The sequence below is a fragment of the Streptopelia decaocto genome (assembly GCF_964273445.1).
Source record: "Streptopelia decaocto genome assembly, chromosome: 3".
Classification (NCBI taxonomy): domain Eukaryota; kingdom Metazoa; phylum Chordata; class Aves; order Columbiformes; family Columbidae; genus Streptopelia; species Streptopelia decaocto.
In genome coordinates this window covers 7802317-7819831 of record NC_138656.1, presented here as the reverse complement: position 1 = coordinate 7819831, position 17515 = coordinate 7802317, and the positions used below count along the sequence as shown (strand labels likewise).

Genomic DNA, 17515 nt, shown 5'->3' with positions numbered 1-17515 from the left:
TATACAAGAGGTCTCCAATGCCATGAATACCATGGAGATGATATGGATATTTACCCTTTCACATAACAGCACATATGTAGCACAGAAGCAAATTACCAGGAACAGGTTAAGAAAAAGGAAACATTCCCCACCACCATCGCCAAAAACTATTATTACTGTAGAACTGATTGCCACTGGATGATATAGGTGCCAAATACAGACAAGCTGAAAAGAGTAAAATTCAAGGAATATAAATCTGCCTGTGACTATTAGGAAGAACAGGCTGACTGCTCTCTCTTCACACCACTGATTGCCAAAGCTGTTGTTGAAAGATTGCTCCTAATCCCCGTTTGTTGTACTCTCCCCTCAGCATCACTGCAGACAGCATGTGGCACAAGATGAACTCCTGTTTGATACCACAGGTTTGGTTTATATTTTTGTAGGCTGGGCATCCCACACTGGATATGTGAAGAAACGAAATCATCTCTCCATCCAAACAGTGCTGGGGAAGACAAACCCCTGGAAGCAGTGGATGGAGAGGACACAGAGAGAGCGAGTCAGCCAAAATGTATCTGCTCTATGGCTTTGGCGAGACTGTCACTGCATCGGTAAGATTCCACACATGTCACTAGGGCAGCAGGCAGCTTGTCAGCTGCTCCTTCTAGCCCCGTGCCGCAGCCAGACAACTTGTCTGATGAACAACGCTAAAGAACCACAGGCGCTCTCCTCTCTAGAGCTCACAAGGCGTTTCCCAACAGCATACTTAGCCTCCAGGGCCAAGGCGAACACTCCGGCTGCTTCAGGGGCGGCTGCAGATGTTCCTGAGTGACGCAGGGTGCAGTTGCCATACAGATCCGTTGTAGCCTGCAATGATATTAGACGTAATCAATGAAACCGGCTAGCCCATTTTTCTTGCAGCTCAGAAAAATACAGAAACTGGAGTTTGCACCCTTGCTCTTCAGAGTAATTGTGTGTTTGTTCATGGATCTGTTTTCTTTAGAATAGTGTATCAATTTAAAACCATGGTGAGACATAGCTACAGAAGGCATGAATGCAAGGATAAATTATTATGTAGTAAAACAGTGTTTATTACCACTTAGAACTCAAACTTCTATTGATGTCATTCATTTTCCATAAACACAGTTTAAACAGAGGGCTTAAATTACCTTGTGGTTATCAGAAGGATTTGAAACTACAACTTTTAACAGTATTGAGCTTCCTAACATTTGTGCAGCTCTAGGACCAACAGTAGTACCAGGCTGCTATGCTCTATGCAGATTAGTCACTAGAAGAGACTAGAAGGAAGCCTTAGAAGTACATTTTATGCTCATAATTACAAAGGTGCCACAGATCATCTTGGCTGATAGCAGCACAGAGCTGATATCAAGACAGAAATTGGTATTTTTCCATCTGCTACTGCACAGGGTCATTTTGGATGCTAGAGTTTGTCTTTGGGGTTTGAAACAGGGCCAAGAAAAATGTACAGAGGCGTTTAGCAAAGACTGGCCTTGAATTACTACACCTGAATTTTCCACTCTGTGGATTAGACTGTCCTGGCTAGTCTGAAGGTGCTGAAGAGCAGCAATCAATACAGCGGACGAGAATCCCAGTTACAATTGAACAGAAACTGCCCATTTTCCAGGAGCAGGTACAGCCCTGTGGAGGACCTGAGGACACTGCTCTGCACTGCTCAAGATGAGACTGTGTGTCTGTGGGTAAATCTGAACCCCCACATTTCCTCCGTGGGTGACTGAATGTCTGTCTGCTCTGTGCGGCCTCTAGCACAGCAGAAGTCTGGTTCATGACTGCTCTGCCTGTACCAGTAAGTGTCATCTCAGATATTGACACCTTTCATTTAGATTTTTACATAGACCTTTTGTCACACTGTCCTCTGGAAAGAGTGAAATCGAACTTCTAAATCTGATTTCTGGCAAAGGAAAGCACGAACTATATGAAGCTCTAAGAGATGGAAGATCATTGCTGTTATCAATATGAACCCCACATCTCCTCAGCTGACAGTTTTGGCATGACCACGTACTGCAGATGAGAAAATATCCATCTCAACAAAGAACCATCTGCTGCTCCGAAGCAAAGAGAGTTGTAATAGGTCATGGGAGCGCACAAAGACAGCAGCGACAGCACAATAATATCTGGACTCACCACGCCAGCCTCCGGATTTCTCTTCCTCCCATTACTAAAGGTGGAGGCTAATGTTGAAGAGCAGCTTTCATCATATAGGGCTGTCCGTCCATCATTTATAGCAGAATTGATGGAGATCGTCCACATGCTCGATGCATAACCGTCACAGTTACAGTCATCATAGCTACCCCCATCTCCAGAGGCCCACACGTAAATGCTTCCTTTGCCACCCCGGCCCTGTGAAAGGGGAAAATCGACTCTCTTGGGTTAAATTGCAAAGAGGAGACAGCAGCTACTTTAAACTGTACATCTAATTGTAAAGCTAAGCACCTATAAAGGAGAACACTGGTCAAAACAAAACATACATCAACCTTAAGCTGAAATAACATGGACTTGTGTAGGTTATTAAATCTGGTTAACTGGCAGCCACAGGCAGTTCTGCAGCCTTAGGTACACAGCGCATTTCCATTTAGCTCCTGTTTTGCTTCATGCCCTGAAGGCTCCTGTGCCAGATGCAAAGACATTTTATGGATTCATTAGCGTTCATGTCAAGGTCTAAGTGCTAGGAGGAAAGCGCTCTTTCAAAAGGGATACAGGTCATCTCACACAATGCGTTTGTAAGATCCAATTAGGTTCAGCATTGGGTAAAACACTCTGTAAAACTGGCACCTTTTTCTCTCAATAGATTTTTCTCCAAAGGTATCAGTGACTCAGAGATGTTTTTCTGACAAACCAGCTTCTACTATTAAGCAGAAAACTAAGTTATGAGACCATGTAAGTCATCTACAGAAAGATGGTCTACCAATTACACTGAGAAGGCGGGAGATGGATGGGAGACACACAAGCTGAAGGGCAGCTAAAAAGGCTTCCCGCTAATTAAAGGAAAAATCTGTATCCTCTTCCAGACAGGCAAGAAGTGGGAAGGGATCAACTCAGCTCCTCATCCCAGACCAAGGAAGAGGCAGAGGCTGCCTGGAAGAGCGTTAGACCTGAGAACCATGGCACTCAGGGAAAGATCAGTGCTATGGAACCCAAAGCTCAGATCTCTAGTATTCCAGCACAGCCACCATTTCTCTCCGTGTTTAGCTTCATGTAACCAAACATTTACTTCTACAGCACAAGAAGGGCTCAAGGTCCCAGTTTAACACACCGTTTATAGGCACTGGGCAGAAAGTAAGAAAAAAATATCTCCTCTGGCCTCGTCATTGCCCATCATTAACTGCAAGTTAAGGAATACACAAACATAGCAACCGGCAATGGTATTTTAATAGGGAACCTTTTCTACCAGGAATTTAAATCAAATCTGAGTTCCCAGCAGTAGCTTCTATTTTTCATCATCCCCCACTGAACAGAGCAACCTCATTATTTCAGGCATGTTAGTGAGTTGCATTATAATCCACTGAATTGCACAGCAGGTTTGCTGCCACTGGAGTACGTAACATCTCAGGACATAAGATTTTCATAATAAAGATGATGGCTATGGAAAAGCTTATTGAAATCAGTCTAAGAACTCCCACAAAGATCTGAGCTCCATCACTTGAGTTTTAAGGGAGGAGGACACTGTTGCAAAAATACATACTCCAAGAACAAAATAATTCCAGGAAATTATTTTAAAAAAATTTAAAAGATCAGCATAACAAGAACAGTTATGTCTTTTTTCCCTTCGACTTTTTCCATATCCCACCTTGTGCTCTTGCTGAGAGCCCACAGGGCCCAACCCTGGGCTTTGGCCTCACTTCAGAGGCTACATCCCAAGCTTGCCACCGTGCCCACATCCACCTTCACGCCACCTTGCCACCATCTGTCTCCTTCGGACAGCCTTGGCGGCAGCTCGAGCACATCTCTCTGTCCCAAACGGGCAGGCTGCTGCCCAACGCAGACAGCAGGTGGCTGCTGGTGCCAGGAACAGGAACCCGTTTTCAAACAGCCTTTTCCTTACAGCCATTTTAAAGGGAGAGGAAACACTTCCTTTTCCTGTGATAGATTCACAAAAGTAGCTTGGTGCTTGCAAGCTGGCCTCTGCAGCATTCATCACGGGGAAGCAGACTTAGCCCTGCTTGGCAAATTGTTTCATGCAGCCAAAACTGGGTATTGCTGTGAAGCATTTCATTCAACCCACAGGTGAGATTTGTGGCAGAAAATGAATGTAACAGATTGCTGATGGGGAGCAGGAGAACCTATAGAGAAACTGAAATTTGGACTCGAGTCCGTAGGTGGAGTTTATCCTGCTGGGTGCTGCTCGGGATGGGTTTTCTGCATGTAATTACTGTAATGTGAGAATGGCCTGAGGATATCACTTCTAGGAGAGTCACATACCCAAGCATGGCTTAGTGTTAAAAACCTGTAATTCATACCTTAATACATAATTTCAGTTGCCTTTCCCTCTTAGCTAGGACTGGAAAGAGGAGAAAACACCACTGGAATAAACTAATAGCAGCCCATTGTTTGCAATGATGCTCAGGACTTGCTGCTCACATTTCGCACAATCAGACCTGGAGCAGTAGGACAGTTTGCACAGCAAACTACTATGCCTGTATAGTAGTGGTATAAACCTGAAAAATCCCAGTTGGGTCACCTAAGTGTCATATTTAAAGTGAACTGAAAGCTCCTCTTTGCATCTCAAACTTACATGAACCAAAAAAATCTCAGTGGTGTCACTCAGCTTAGGCTGCTGTAAATTCAGGGCAAAATCAGGACTGGGAGGGTGGTAGTAATACAAACCTACAAACACCAGAGGGAGCCTGAAGGAAGACTCAGGAAGAAGAGAGAAGACTAGAACAATAATAAGATACATTTTAAAGAGTCTCTCCTCCGGAATCCTATTGAACCCTGCTCATTTACCCCAAAAGTGACACACCGTGTGGCACACACGCTTCTGAGCCATCTCAAGCTGTATCTTGCTAACAGCTGAAAATGGATCTTCACGCATTTAGTACTAGCCCTAGAGAGACCCACCTATCAATTCACGCTAAACCAGAACTGAATCTTGGGCAAGGCTACATGGACAAAGTCACAGATAGCAACCGAGAAGCTCTCTTTGCAGAAACGGCAGGTTTTCTATTTCCAGTGTCCTTCGTGGGATGTTGTGCTACCAGCAAAAAGTATTCCTGAGAAATCGTATTACCCCCCCCTTTCTCATCTTCCGAAGAGCACAGTCCCAGAAAATTTCCACTGAACTACCTTGCAAAAGTGAGACTGCAGCCTAATTCACTTTATGTAACTTTAGGCACATCTTGAGCTCTGTTTTCCCTTGTTACTGTGTTCATTCATCATGCTTGCTGGGCTAGTACTTCTCAAAGTTTTAACTGCTTGATCACACTATCCAGATAAAAATGAGTGGTATTTAATAAACAAATCTCCTTTCAAGGAGATTCTTTCCCATCTAGGCTGGCAAGTGCTCACATAAGTAACAGCTGGTACAGCCTCTGCCTTGGCTCCCCTAGTTCACCCACTCTCGCCTGGCCATCGGGGTTGCTAAAGACGGATGGAAGGAACATCACAGGCTTCACAGCACGTTCCTGATGCCCTTTGGCTCTGGCCTAATCCTGCAGTTATAGGTGAACAGTGCAAGCTAAAAACAAAGAACAGGCTCCTGCCCTGAAAAGCCAAGTACCAGGGAACGACAGCATCAGGACAGCAGCAGGCAGATGGGCTCAGAGTAACAGGAAAAAACAAGGAGCACCTGACTGTGAGGGGGTATTTCAAGATAAGGAGAGCCAAATGGTTTGCTGATGTTTATAGACTGTCCCATGCCTAAGGAAGAAAATGCAGATAGAGCCCACTTGAAGAAAATATGAAAAATTACAGAACTGGAAATTGCTTTCTGTAACAAATTCGAAGCGCATATTATTTTATAAGCACCTTTCTTTTTCTGCAACATATGATAGCTATTTTGTAATTCTCCCCCTTAAGAAAACAGAAGTGTTTCAGCACCCTCTATATAATTTAATACCAATTTGTGTGCCTGCTATGCTAAGAGAGAGGTTGGTGTTCCAGGGAAAGCGAAAAATTCTATAGCTTTTTCAAGTCTTTGCCACGGGTCCTACTGACTTATGAATAGGACTCAGTTATTTTCCATCCCCTATTAATTCTGACTGTATTTTCATCTAAAAAGAGTGTTTCTTTCTCTTCAGGAGAGAATTATTTGAAAATCCTTATGTGTGTTGTAATTAAAAACCACATTCTTCAGTAATGATTGCTAATTCTCTCAGAAAGCCTAGTTTGCAGTCCAGGGTATGGTGTGCCCAGAACGCATGGCTCTGCCTGGAGACACTGCAACGTTGGCTCTGCAGGGAACATGAAATTGCCACCGTGCCCCCAGGCTGGGCCATGCCAAGGACAGACTGTGGAACAGCTGTGGGACCATTTGCCCACTGTCATGACTTGGCCGGGGACCATCAGGCTGGGTTCTCCAGACATCTAGGAGTCTATGCAGAGTCCTTGCTCTGCCTCGGTCTCCCCACCACTTGGGTACACGAGCGGTCTGGCGAAGGGGTGTCAGCCAGCTGGAGGCAGCGAGTCCTTGGCACTGGTGTCCTGCTGCTCATCCTGTGCGCTGCCAGGGTTTTCTGGAGCCTGCCTGCGTGTTCCTGCAGCCCTGACACGGTGCCAGCTGGACAGCCCATCGAGCCCTCGCTCTCCTGGCTCCTCCAGCTCCCTCTGCATCTGCCAGGCTGATCTGCTCAGAGCAATCTGGTAGCCCATGACTTGTCAAGCACTGGAACAGGCTGCCCAGGGAAGTGGTGGAGTCACCATCCCTGGAGGTGTTTAAAACACACGTAGGTGAGGTTCTTATGGACATGGTTTAATGCCAAAATTAGGTTATGGTTGGACTCGATGATCTTGAGGATCCCTTCCAACCAAAACGATTCTATGATTCTACAATTCCCGGATCCCTCTGCTCCTTTGCTGTACTGATTTCTTGTGGAGCGCTAAAATCTAAAGCCCAATCTGGGCAGAAACACATGCCTGACAGTAAGCTCACACATGCCAGTCAAGTAAGCTCACTTTAACCACACAGCCACCAAAGTTTAAAGCAGGAAACATATCTGGATTTCCATTTCTTGCCATGGCACACATTCAGGGGGACAGCTGCCTTGTTTGAGCTGAATGCCTTAACACTTCTCCCACCTCCAGCCACTTCCAAAAGCCTGGAGCTGCTGTACTGTACCCCTGGCAAAGTCCAGGATGTCCAGCACACCCCCAAGTTGTAGGGTTCAGCACAGAAGAAACAGCAGCTGCGTTATCCCACTCAAATTCAGCACTGCTGAAGGTGCTGTCCCTTTGCTGTTGGCCTGTCCAGCTCTCACGCGTTCAATGGGGAAGGAGAAAAGGCTGTTTTGGCAGGAGCAAGAACTCAGCTGAACACTTGGCTGCTATGCAGAGGACAACTGTCACTTGGAACCATGTTTCAGCCGTGCTTCTCCTGGTTTTGTCCCTTTCATATTCTGCTCCTTCAATAACTGGCTTGTCTGGTTCCTCCTAGCAGATTTCTGAAAATATCTGGGTCAAGTAATAATCATCCAAGTACAAGAGATTGCTGCATACAAGGTTCTCAAAGAACTGAGCTCTATAATTGTTAAACCCTAACAAAAGGCTTTATGTAAGTTATTCTAGACCTGGTCAGAGAAAAGTACTGAACTCCCATCCACCCACCCCCACTTAATTGCGTAACAATACCTCCTTTGGCTAAAAATACAGGGTGTCTCAAAAAGATGGACTCAATTCAAAGCAGCTGTGGGGTCACCATCTTGTGAATGACCAAGGCTGGGGCTGTTTGTGCCCTGGGAATCATTCAAAACTCTATTTCCCGCCCTTTCAAGTGCTAAGAGGTTCATCCATGGGCAGTTCATGGTTGCAGAGATACATTGATTTCAAATTGGGTCCATCTTTTTGAAACACGCTGTAATGCTTGACCCGTTTTCTACATTTAAATTACTGTCGAAGCTGGATGGGCTTCTATTAACTGAGAGAAACAAACGGAAAGTTACACTTTTGGTGAAGAAGCGGTATTAGTTTTCAATTAGGGTTCAGTCCAGCACGGCAATGGGGCAGGAACTTTGAAAATGCTGAGATAAAACGGAGTAATTATCCATTCCTTTTTCTGTTGGACTCTCGGCTGCATACTGTAAGTGATAATTTGTTACTGTATTCCAACAATTCTGCAGGTGTCATTCTGGTATTGATAATACTTGCAAAAATCCATCCTGTATTTCTGAGCTAGATTACCACTGAGAAAAAGATTCTAAACATCCGATTTACTTTTTGCCAGTGATGATGCTGGTTTCTGTCCCCAGAGCTCCCAACTGGTGTGATGAACCCCGGCCTCACAGTGTCACCTGTGGCTCTTGCAACACTGTGCAAAGGTCCCGGCTGGCAGCACCAGCCTTGCTGCTGAGTTGTGGCACAGATTGGGCAGAAACACTCTTGGGGTCAGACTGAAACAGCTAAATCCACATTTCGAGGCTACATTATTGTCTTGCCTTCTTAGAAAACAGTAATTTACAGGTCAATAAAGGAAATATTTACATTTGGAGCCTACAAATATTGCCATGTTGGCCCATGATAGAGCAGCTTTCTGCTCTTTATTGTAACAGTCATTCGAGTCTTTGTGAAGGGCACTATTTTACCATGTCACAGGCCCATGCAAAGCACAAACCTACAACAGCCAAGGTCCTCAGCTGACCAAAGCATCCCTGAGGAGGCCAGTATCACAACAGAAATCAGTGGCACTTGGATATTTGCCCCCATCCTGTCCTCATAGAATCATGGCATCATTTTGGTCAGAAGAGAGCCGTAAGATCATCAAGTCCAACCGTAACCTAGCTCAGGCACTAAACCATGTCCCTAAGAACCTCATCTACATGTCTTTTAAACACCTCCGGGGATGGTGACACTCCACCACTTGCCTGGACAGCCTGTTCCAGTGCTTGAGAACCTTTTCCATGAATAAACTTTCCTAATATCCAGTCTGAACCTCCCCTGGCACAACTTGAGGCCATGTCCATTTCCTGAGCTGTGGCAGGAAAGCAGACGGTCACAGACCGATCTCCAAACCTGGGTCATGTACTCAAAGGTTGTGTATCCCATCGTCAGATTAGAAAAGCTGGTCGTGCTGTTTTACAAAAGCCTGAAAACATCCCGTGAGGTGAATGAGGTGACTTCAGAATTCCAAGCAGATATAACATACTTGGTGTGAGGTTTTAATGAGGTTTGATTTTATCTTATATGAATAAGACAAGGCATGGAATTATAATGCATATTCCAGACACAATAGCAATACAATAGTAAAGGGCTCCCAGGTTCTAAAGAAGCTTGTAAGGCGTCCTCAGAAATTGAGTAATCACATGGTTGCCAGACAGAACATAAAGCCATTTCCCTATCCTCATTTGGCTGTTGAGCAAATAAAACAATAGAACTGCATATACTTTATTAATGTGCTATCTTCAGCATATTTCAAAGAACAATAACACAATGTCTGTGGCCTTGGAGAGAGGTAAATGAAAAATATTTCTTTTCATTTTTAACACCGTCCTTTCTTCTCTCATTGGTAAGCCCAATTACAGACCCATGATGAGACTATAAATTCTTAATACTGCTCCCCTGGCAATTTGTACTTGTGCAGCATTTTCTTAGGTAGAACCATATTATATAAGCAATAACATTTTCACCAGCACAAGCACAAATGGATCATGTCTTATATATTTTGGCTTAGCTGGCGAAGTCTCAAGAAATTAATGCAGTCCAAGAGCAACTCTTCACAACCTACTAATATAAAAGCCTACATGGTAAAAATGCAACAGATAGAGACCAGCTTAGCTTGATTACTTCTTGTTACTGCCTTAAATTCCAATAACTGAAGCTGGAAAGAACTGGACTCATGAAACAGCAAGTAAGAAACATTTACTGGATATTGCATTAAAAACAGGATGTACCATAAAACGTGGGTGGAATTAGTTCTTGAGCTAGTTACCTTTTCCTGTTTAAGATGACTGCTGATACAATTCTGGATGCAAGGTACCAGAGAATAAAAAGTCTATATTTAAGAGAGTTGTGCTGTCTCAGGAATCCATTCCTACCTCCTCCCAGCATGGGTCAGCATAGGTCATACAAGGGCTCTGTATATCACGCAGTATCACTTTGGCCATACTATATCTAAAACAATGCCACCAGCTCATTCTCCTCTTCTCTCAAATGAAAGTACTTCTCACTCAGATAAGACAGCTGGCTGTGCTCAACACCAACAGGCTGCTTGTTCCCAAGTCCATCGTCCTGGTTTCTTGCTCTGCTCCGCATTTTAGTTTGTATTTCTGCACCTGCGGTAAAACCCCTCCACAGCTCACCAAAGAAAGATATTTGCAAATATGTGACAGTGTGATGAGGAGTGACGAAACTGAGCATATAAGCACAGCCAAGATATCTCAGGACAGCTTAGAACAATGTTAGGTTGGTGATTTACTGAGACTGTGAAGAAACATACACCTTTCTCCCTAGACCCCAAGAACCTGCTGCTGATTATAAGTGAAGCTCAGAGTCTAGAGGCCAGGTAACAAAATCTCATGAAGGATATCCATTTTTTGCTCCCGACAAGCGTGTTTGAAGAAAGAGCGAGCGTGACAGAGCACACTCCCTGGATCTCTCTTTCACCAAATGCAACAGCATTTGTCCCTTCGCCTATTGTGGGTGACCCCAATGGACACCTGACTCTGTCTAGCACAGTCCCCCGTCACCGCTGGCAGCCACCATCAGCTTCCTCACAGCCACGGGCGAGTTAAGACCTCCTCATTAGGCAGGTACTGGATACGAGTTTCAACCTAGTGTTTAAATAACTGAAGTTTCATTAAGTCCTTTCCAACTGCGTCCCCAAATACGTGTTGTCTAGCAGCTGGAATTGGCATTAAGTGAGATTGTTCATTTGTGTCAAACCGATGCTGGTAATTGCCAAACTGCTCATGGATGTTTGTGTGCATGGAACTCTTTCAATCCCTGTCCTGAATCGGCTGCTAATTCAGCTGCGAGCTCATTTCTCTTTGCAGCCCAGCTACCACTATTCAGTGACCCCGTCATGCTGCTGACTGCTGCCCCTGAACAAAAGTAATGAGATAACACAGCAAAGCACAGATTGAGCTAAAAATGAGTGCAATTGTGGCTTAAGAAGAACAAGCAGCTTGAGTCCCCTTCCCACACCTTCTGATTACAGGTATTATACTGACACCAAGTTCACACACACGCCATCCCCTTTGTTTTCAGCCTCAGAAAAGCAATTAGTAAAAGAGCTATAAAGGGGTTGCCAATGTGATGGACAGATTCTGCTGTCCTTAATGATACTGTTTTAGTGCTGCCTTTATTTATGCTATTTACCTTAGGAGCGAAGAGCTCACCCAGGTGAATGTATGATTAAAACAGAAGGTAAGAATTAGCTTAACAAATGTCAGGACTGGGAAACAGAGGAGGAAAGGTAAGAAGATGGGCTTAGTCCACCTGGTTATGACTGCACAGCTTCAACACATAAAAACAGACACACAAACCAGAAGTCTCACAGTTTCTGCAGTTGGCATCATCTTCTTGTTATCAGTGACTCATTATCCCTGGCAGCTCTGGAAGGAGGACTTCAGAAGGGCATGACAGTAGAACTGAGTTTAGGGGAAGGATGAAACTCTTGCCAGTGGGTTTCTTCTTGGGCTGGGTTCCCAAGTGTGGGGGCAACAAGGTAAATGTTTGTCAACTCAGTTAACTGCATATTCCTTGTCAGAATTTCCTGTCACTCCAACTTATTTATTTCTAGTTTATTGCATCAGAAGCAAGGATATTAACCTTGCTCTGTGCAAGAGATCTTCCATTTCCTTCTAGGATATTTGGAAGTATTGCTTTTAGTTTAATGACACATTTTTATTCTCAGCATGTTGCTTCCTCCCAGCCAATATTTCAGCTTCATCACTAATTCATGAACCATCACTCTGGTGAGAATCAGCCCTAGACTAAGAAAAAGAATTTTTACATTTATTTGTCTCTCAGTTTATAGAAGATACTTTTCTCTTTAATAAGAGGGCCTTTTATTCAGAAAAATGATCATAAATTAGATTTACATTTGTACAGTCAATAGGAAATTTGATGCATATATTATAGACTTCAACTAGGTAAAAGGGTATTATATCAAAGGCTGGTTAGTCTTCCTTTACATGCAGGAAAGTGCAGTGTTTTTTTCAAAGCACCACAGAGAGCACCCAGCATCTTGAAATACCTTTAGAAAATATGGCTTTCCACAAAAAGAAATTAGAACAAACTATACCCCAAAACCCCTTCTATGACAGGAAATGTAATGAGCAAAATAAGGGCAGATAAAGCTACGATCACCGTGCAAAGGGAGTTATCTGGGGTGGAATTGTCTCTTCATTCCCACACATACTGCCAGGAGACAGCTGGGATGCTGCCACTCTAAAATTACGTGTAATTGTCTCCAAACAACAATATCTTTCTTAGGTACAGTCCAGTATTGTTCCTTCTGCTCTTTAATTCTGCAATGGCTGTTTGACCGAACGTGTTTCCTAATGCAGGCTCTCCTGTTCATTTTATGCTTTCTGATCAAGTATCAGATCCCCATTCTCTCTCCTCAAGCATTCAACATGAGAGACCTCAGGGCCCCTTCCAGCCTTAATATTGCAAATTATTTCTTAAAGAGAATTACAAACACTTTTGAGGGGAAGGAATTAAAGAAGTAATATGTCCAACGCTCCCAAGTATGAGACTATGACCAGGCAATAAAACAGAAGAGAAAAATCCCTTCTCCTGCACTTAACATTCAAAGAGAAGGTTAATTCCAGTGTAAGTCCACAAACTCAACCATACAGTGATACAATAACAAATTAACGGAAAGATCTTTTAAATACCAAACTGCAAAAAAACATGACTACAGATTAAAATCTGCTTTGTTTGAGAAGGTGAAATACCTCTATTTAGTTTAGTTTTCAATCACCTGTCAGGGTTAGTAGTGCATTTTCTGTTACTTTTAGACAAGTTCTGCATGGGAGGAGAATAACACAAAAATTATACGGGAATTCTATATTCAGAGTTTAACTCTGCTCCAACCAACCTTAGTGGAAGATCAGGTATCCACTAACTGTAAGATATCAAGATGTGGCTAAAACATATCAACTGTGTGACATACCTAAGAAAGATTCTACCCAAGACAGGAGTATTAAGAAGGTCTTTATGGAAACTCTAGATAAATGAAAGAAAGTCATGAGAAGCTTATGTTAGATGGCTTCACAGCAACTTTGAGCTCATCAAAGGTTTGTAAAGTTTATACTACAAAACTGAGCAGACTCAGGAGAAATTTGTGACAAGTCTTGCCAAGTTATTGCAGTACTTTTTGAGGGGTGAGAGCATGAAGGTGACTAATTCATCTATTATAGGCAAAACATTTGAGGTTCAGGATTTGAGAAACCGTTAGATGCTTCACTACCTACCACAGCAGTAGATTTAATTATCATGTCACAAAACACGGTAAACTAAACGTGCTGCTCACAACGAGGTGGTGATGAGGAGTGGGAGAAACTGGCACAAGTAAGAGGAAGAAATAATTTGGATGGAAAAATGAGTAATTGCAGAGCTCCCACACAAAACCACCCCAGATGTGCTGGGGAATTTCAGATCTTTTCATGATGGATACCCATCTATGTTCAACCAAGGCAAGGAGGCTCATTCCCTACAGCACCAGGAGCAGCTGTGGTTGTCCTGGCTGCATGACACCAAACAGATGGAGACAGAGCCATGCAAGGTTGGTTTTGGACTGGTTTGTTTTGTTTTGTTTCTATTTGAGTCGTGACACACATTTTACCCAACCTTCTAATAGAGTACAGCTTTAACAGATTCCAGGATGATATTGAGTGTCTTCAACAAAGACCACAGACTGTTCCTAGAGGGAGTTGGAAAGGTGGCAATAAACAAGGAGGCTCCTGCTACTGGACAATAGATTGTTCCATGGACACCTGAGGAGTTGTGATTCAATCACAGCTATAGTAATGACCACACATGAGTGACCTGCAAGACATTACAAATTGAAAATTGTAATTAAACTGGGAGCACACCGAAACAGCCGATGTGAGGTCAGTAGCACAGCTGGCATGTTGCAACCTGCGGAATATTTACAGCATCAGGCTCCTCCATTTTGACTGCAATGGCATACGAAAAGCATTTGTAAACTGACCAGAGATAAACACAGTTCCATGCAAGACAGCACTGTATCCTGAGACTATGCAATAAAAGCAATGCAGCAATATTGCTGAGAGAATATCAGTGGACTTGGAATACGCTGAAAGCTGGGATAGTTTACACAATTGCATTGTGTTCTGCGACATCTATGGAAGGCCGACGTATTCCCGAGTCACTGGTTTCAGCGCATGTACGTATCATTCTGCCCCAGTACCCAGCTTATTTAATAAGACTGTTACCTTGTTCACACCATCTGCCATTGCTTGCAGTGTTAGCTCTCTAGGTCCATCCACAGTTTTCCCATTATCAGTTGGTCCCCAGCTGGCACTATATATGTCTATGACTTGAGGCATATGACTGATGGAGGAAGCCTCAATAATGTCTGTCATAAATGGCTGATCGAGCATTCGAATACCTGTAGATTTAATCAACGTAAACATGAATTATGCATTACCCACCACAAGATGAAATCTCAGCATCTGGAGAAGTCCCTCCGTTACAAGTATTTTAATTCACTGGCAGTTTAACCTGCTCAGTAATTCCGTGCTCGCCATTCCCATTTCACCAGGGTGTGCTTACCCAGCAGGACGGCAGCATTAAACACCCAGCCACAGCAATGCAGTGTGGCCCAGAAAGAGAAAGCACTCGTTAGCTTTCCAATTACATAGTATTTTCCATCTACTATTTGAAAACACTTTTAAAACAGTAGTATTCATCAATCTCAACATTTCATAGCATTTAAATAATATTAATAGTATTTAAAATATTATTTTGTAACAACTAGGGAAAAAGATTAAGGCCCCTCCCCAATCTAATTTATACTCAGTGATGTGCTGACACTTCATTAGTTTTTCAAGTAATTTTTCTGTTTATTTTGGTTCTACTCCAGAATTTAATCAGAGAGGGGAAACACACTACACAATTTCCTGGAAAAATATCATTGTGTCAACATGCAGACGCAGTAGCAAAATATCACCAGTATTTGGAGAAAAAAGCAAACTAAAACCTGCTTCCTTTAACTTCTACTGCAATAGAAATCGAGTTAGAGTTTAAGCGATACAATCCTAGGACATGTCAACTTCATAAAACCTCAAAGTGTTGGCCCTAAGCAAGGCAGAGAGTGTGACAGAGCAGCACAAGCCCTCACATCCATCATGCCCCCCACACAGGACAGATTCACTGAAAGTCAGTCTCTCGATGGCCTTTGGGTGAGGCCTGAGTAACCACGGACACATTCCACCTCTCTTTTGTAGCCTTGAGTTGAAGTTCAGTTTCTCCCAACAGTTTTAGGACACAAATGGGACAGAAATTAGTACCGCACAGTGTGAGTGGCAGTGATGACCCTGATTTAGAAGCCACTGCTTTTTCTATATTCAACACAAAACCCATGTGCCAAATGTGAGGCTGGAAAAAGTGGCAGAAACTTTAAATAGAAACCAGATGAAAACTGGATATTCCCGATCTGCTCATTCAAGCTAGAAATTATGAAGTCAAATTCTATGAGAAATCCCTTCACATGATTATACAATTAAGACCTGCACTGAAAACACAGAATTAATTACTGACCCCAGCAAGGTGGGGGAACAACAGGAGGAGCCTGGAGTAAAAAGCGAAATAACACGATACCCCAGATTGTTTGCTACCAACTTCCAATTCCACCTTCACACATGGACCCTGCATCGTGTCAGCAGCATTCTCAGCTCTAATGAACCTCCAGAACCTCAGTGACCAGGTGGTGGTGCTACAGGTGCACACTGTCCCCAGGCAGGAACGGCTGGCACTTCCAAACACCTCTGGGGATGTTATCACAAAGCAGACAAGTATGGAAGATTATTTGTAGGCTGCTCATCATCAGAACAGGCCTTTTGATTTTTAAGCAATCAGCTTGAAGTTGTAGAGTTATGCCAATCATGCAGATGAGATCCACTCAAAATCCTACATCTCAATTCACACACCTCTGAAAGCAGTTATTGCTAGAATGTAAACATTAAATGTGCCACCTCTGGAGGGGACATCACTAGACCTGCCTGGCCAGTTACTGGCTCTCAGTGATATCTCTTGGGGTAACAGCTTAGCAAAAATTGCTTGCTGCCCTTCTAAGTGGAGATTCAGCTTTCGATCGTGCAGGTGATAGCTGAAACGCAGCCTTCTCCTGACTCTTCTGACAGCACGGCAAAACAGTCAGACAGAGCAGAGCTGCCCATGCACACACACTGTTAACTGTTCCCAGGAAGCAGTGGGTGCATCCACACTGGAATTTTAGTTGGACTGGGGAATGAAATGAAATTCATAATCATCTATCTCTGCTTGCTGCACCTTGGTTCTCATCATGGAACAGTCTTAGTGTGGGAAAACTGGATTTCATTAGATTAAGCTAAGTTGACACATGCTGTGCAAGAGCCTAACTCACTCCAATTCGTACATTCAGTCTGTCAGTGCAGACATGAGCTAGTTAGAAGTAAAAAAACCCAATACCCCCGAGGTGTGAATGCTGGGTACTAAGCACCACCCATTGCATTCTGTGCACCTGCTCCCACCACTTTGCATCGCTTGTTAAAATAGAGGAAACCAGTGACTGCAGAGATTTACAGCACTGCAGGGCCTGCCCTGTGAGAGTCTAAAGAATAAAAGCCGCATGGAATTTGCCTTTTCAAGCACTGTTTCCAAGTGCAGCAGGAATTTATAGCTTACCCCCTGCAAAATGAGATTCACAAATGATTCTGCAACAACACAGGCAAGAAGCATTGAAAATCAGTATACAAACAGGAGTTGGCATAAGAAGGAGCATATCTGATCCTTTGCAATGTTATTAAAGAGCCTATATAAGGTCCTCAATTGAAAAGTCAAAGCCACGGCGAATTTCTTCTCCTCTGCTACTGCGAAAAGTAATAAACACATGGCCCAGTGCCAGTCCGTAGTCCTGTCCTGGGCAACACTCCCTGGCTCTGCAGAAGTTCTGCCTGAGGCGCAGTGCTGTAAGGACCTTCTACACCTTGAATGGCGACCATACCTGCCACCTTGGAGTTGTACGCGACTCCCACGCCGCAGATGTTGTTGTTGGCAGCTGCAGACACCTCTCCTGCACACCTCGTCCCATGGCTGCAAAAGAGGAGACAGAGACACCATGTGAACCTCAGCTAATGCATGTCCTGAACTGAGCTGGATCACCACGATCTTGGTTTTGCGT

General features: G+C 43.7%; 1 protein-coding gene across 1 annotated transcript in view; it reads right to left on the bottom strand.

The window, feature by feature from the left end:
* The window catches only part of PCSK2 (proprotein convertase subtilisin/kexin type 2), a 101685-nt gene that overhangs the window by 6891 nt on the left and 77279 nt on the right, over positions 1-17515 (bottom strand). The window contains exons 7-10 of the mRNA XM_082048395.1: positions 17339-17427; positions 14568-14743; positions 2140-2355; positions 743-843 (exon numbers count right to left, since the gene is read on the bottom strand). Coding sequence (XP_081904521.1) covers positions 743-843; positions 2140-2355; positions 14568-14743; positions 17339-17427 — 582 coding nt within the window. The remainder of the gene's footprint in view (positions 1-742; positions 844-2139; positions 2356-14567; positions 14744-17338; positions 17428-17515) is intronic.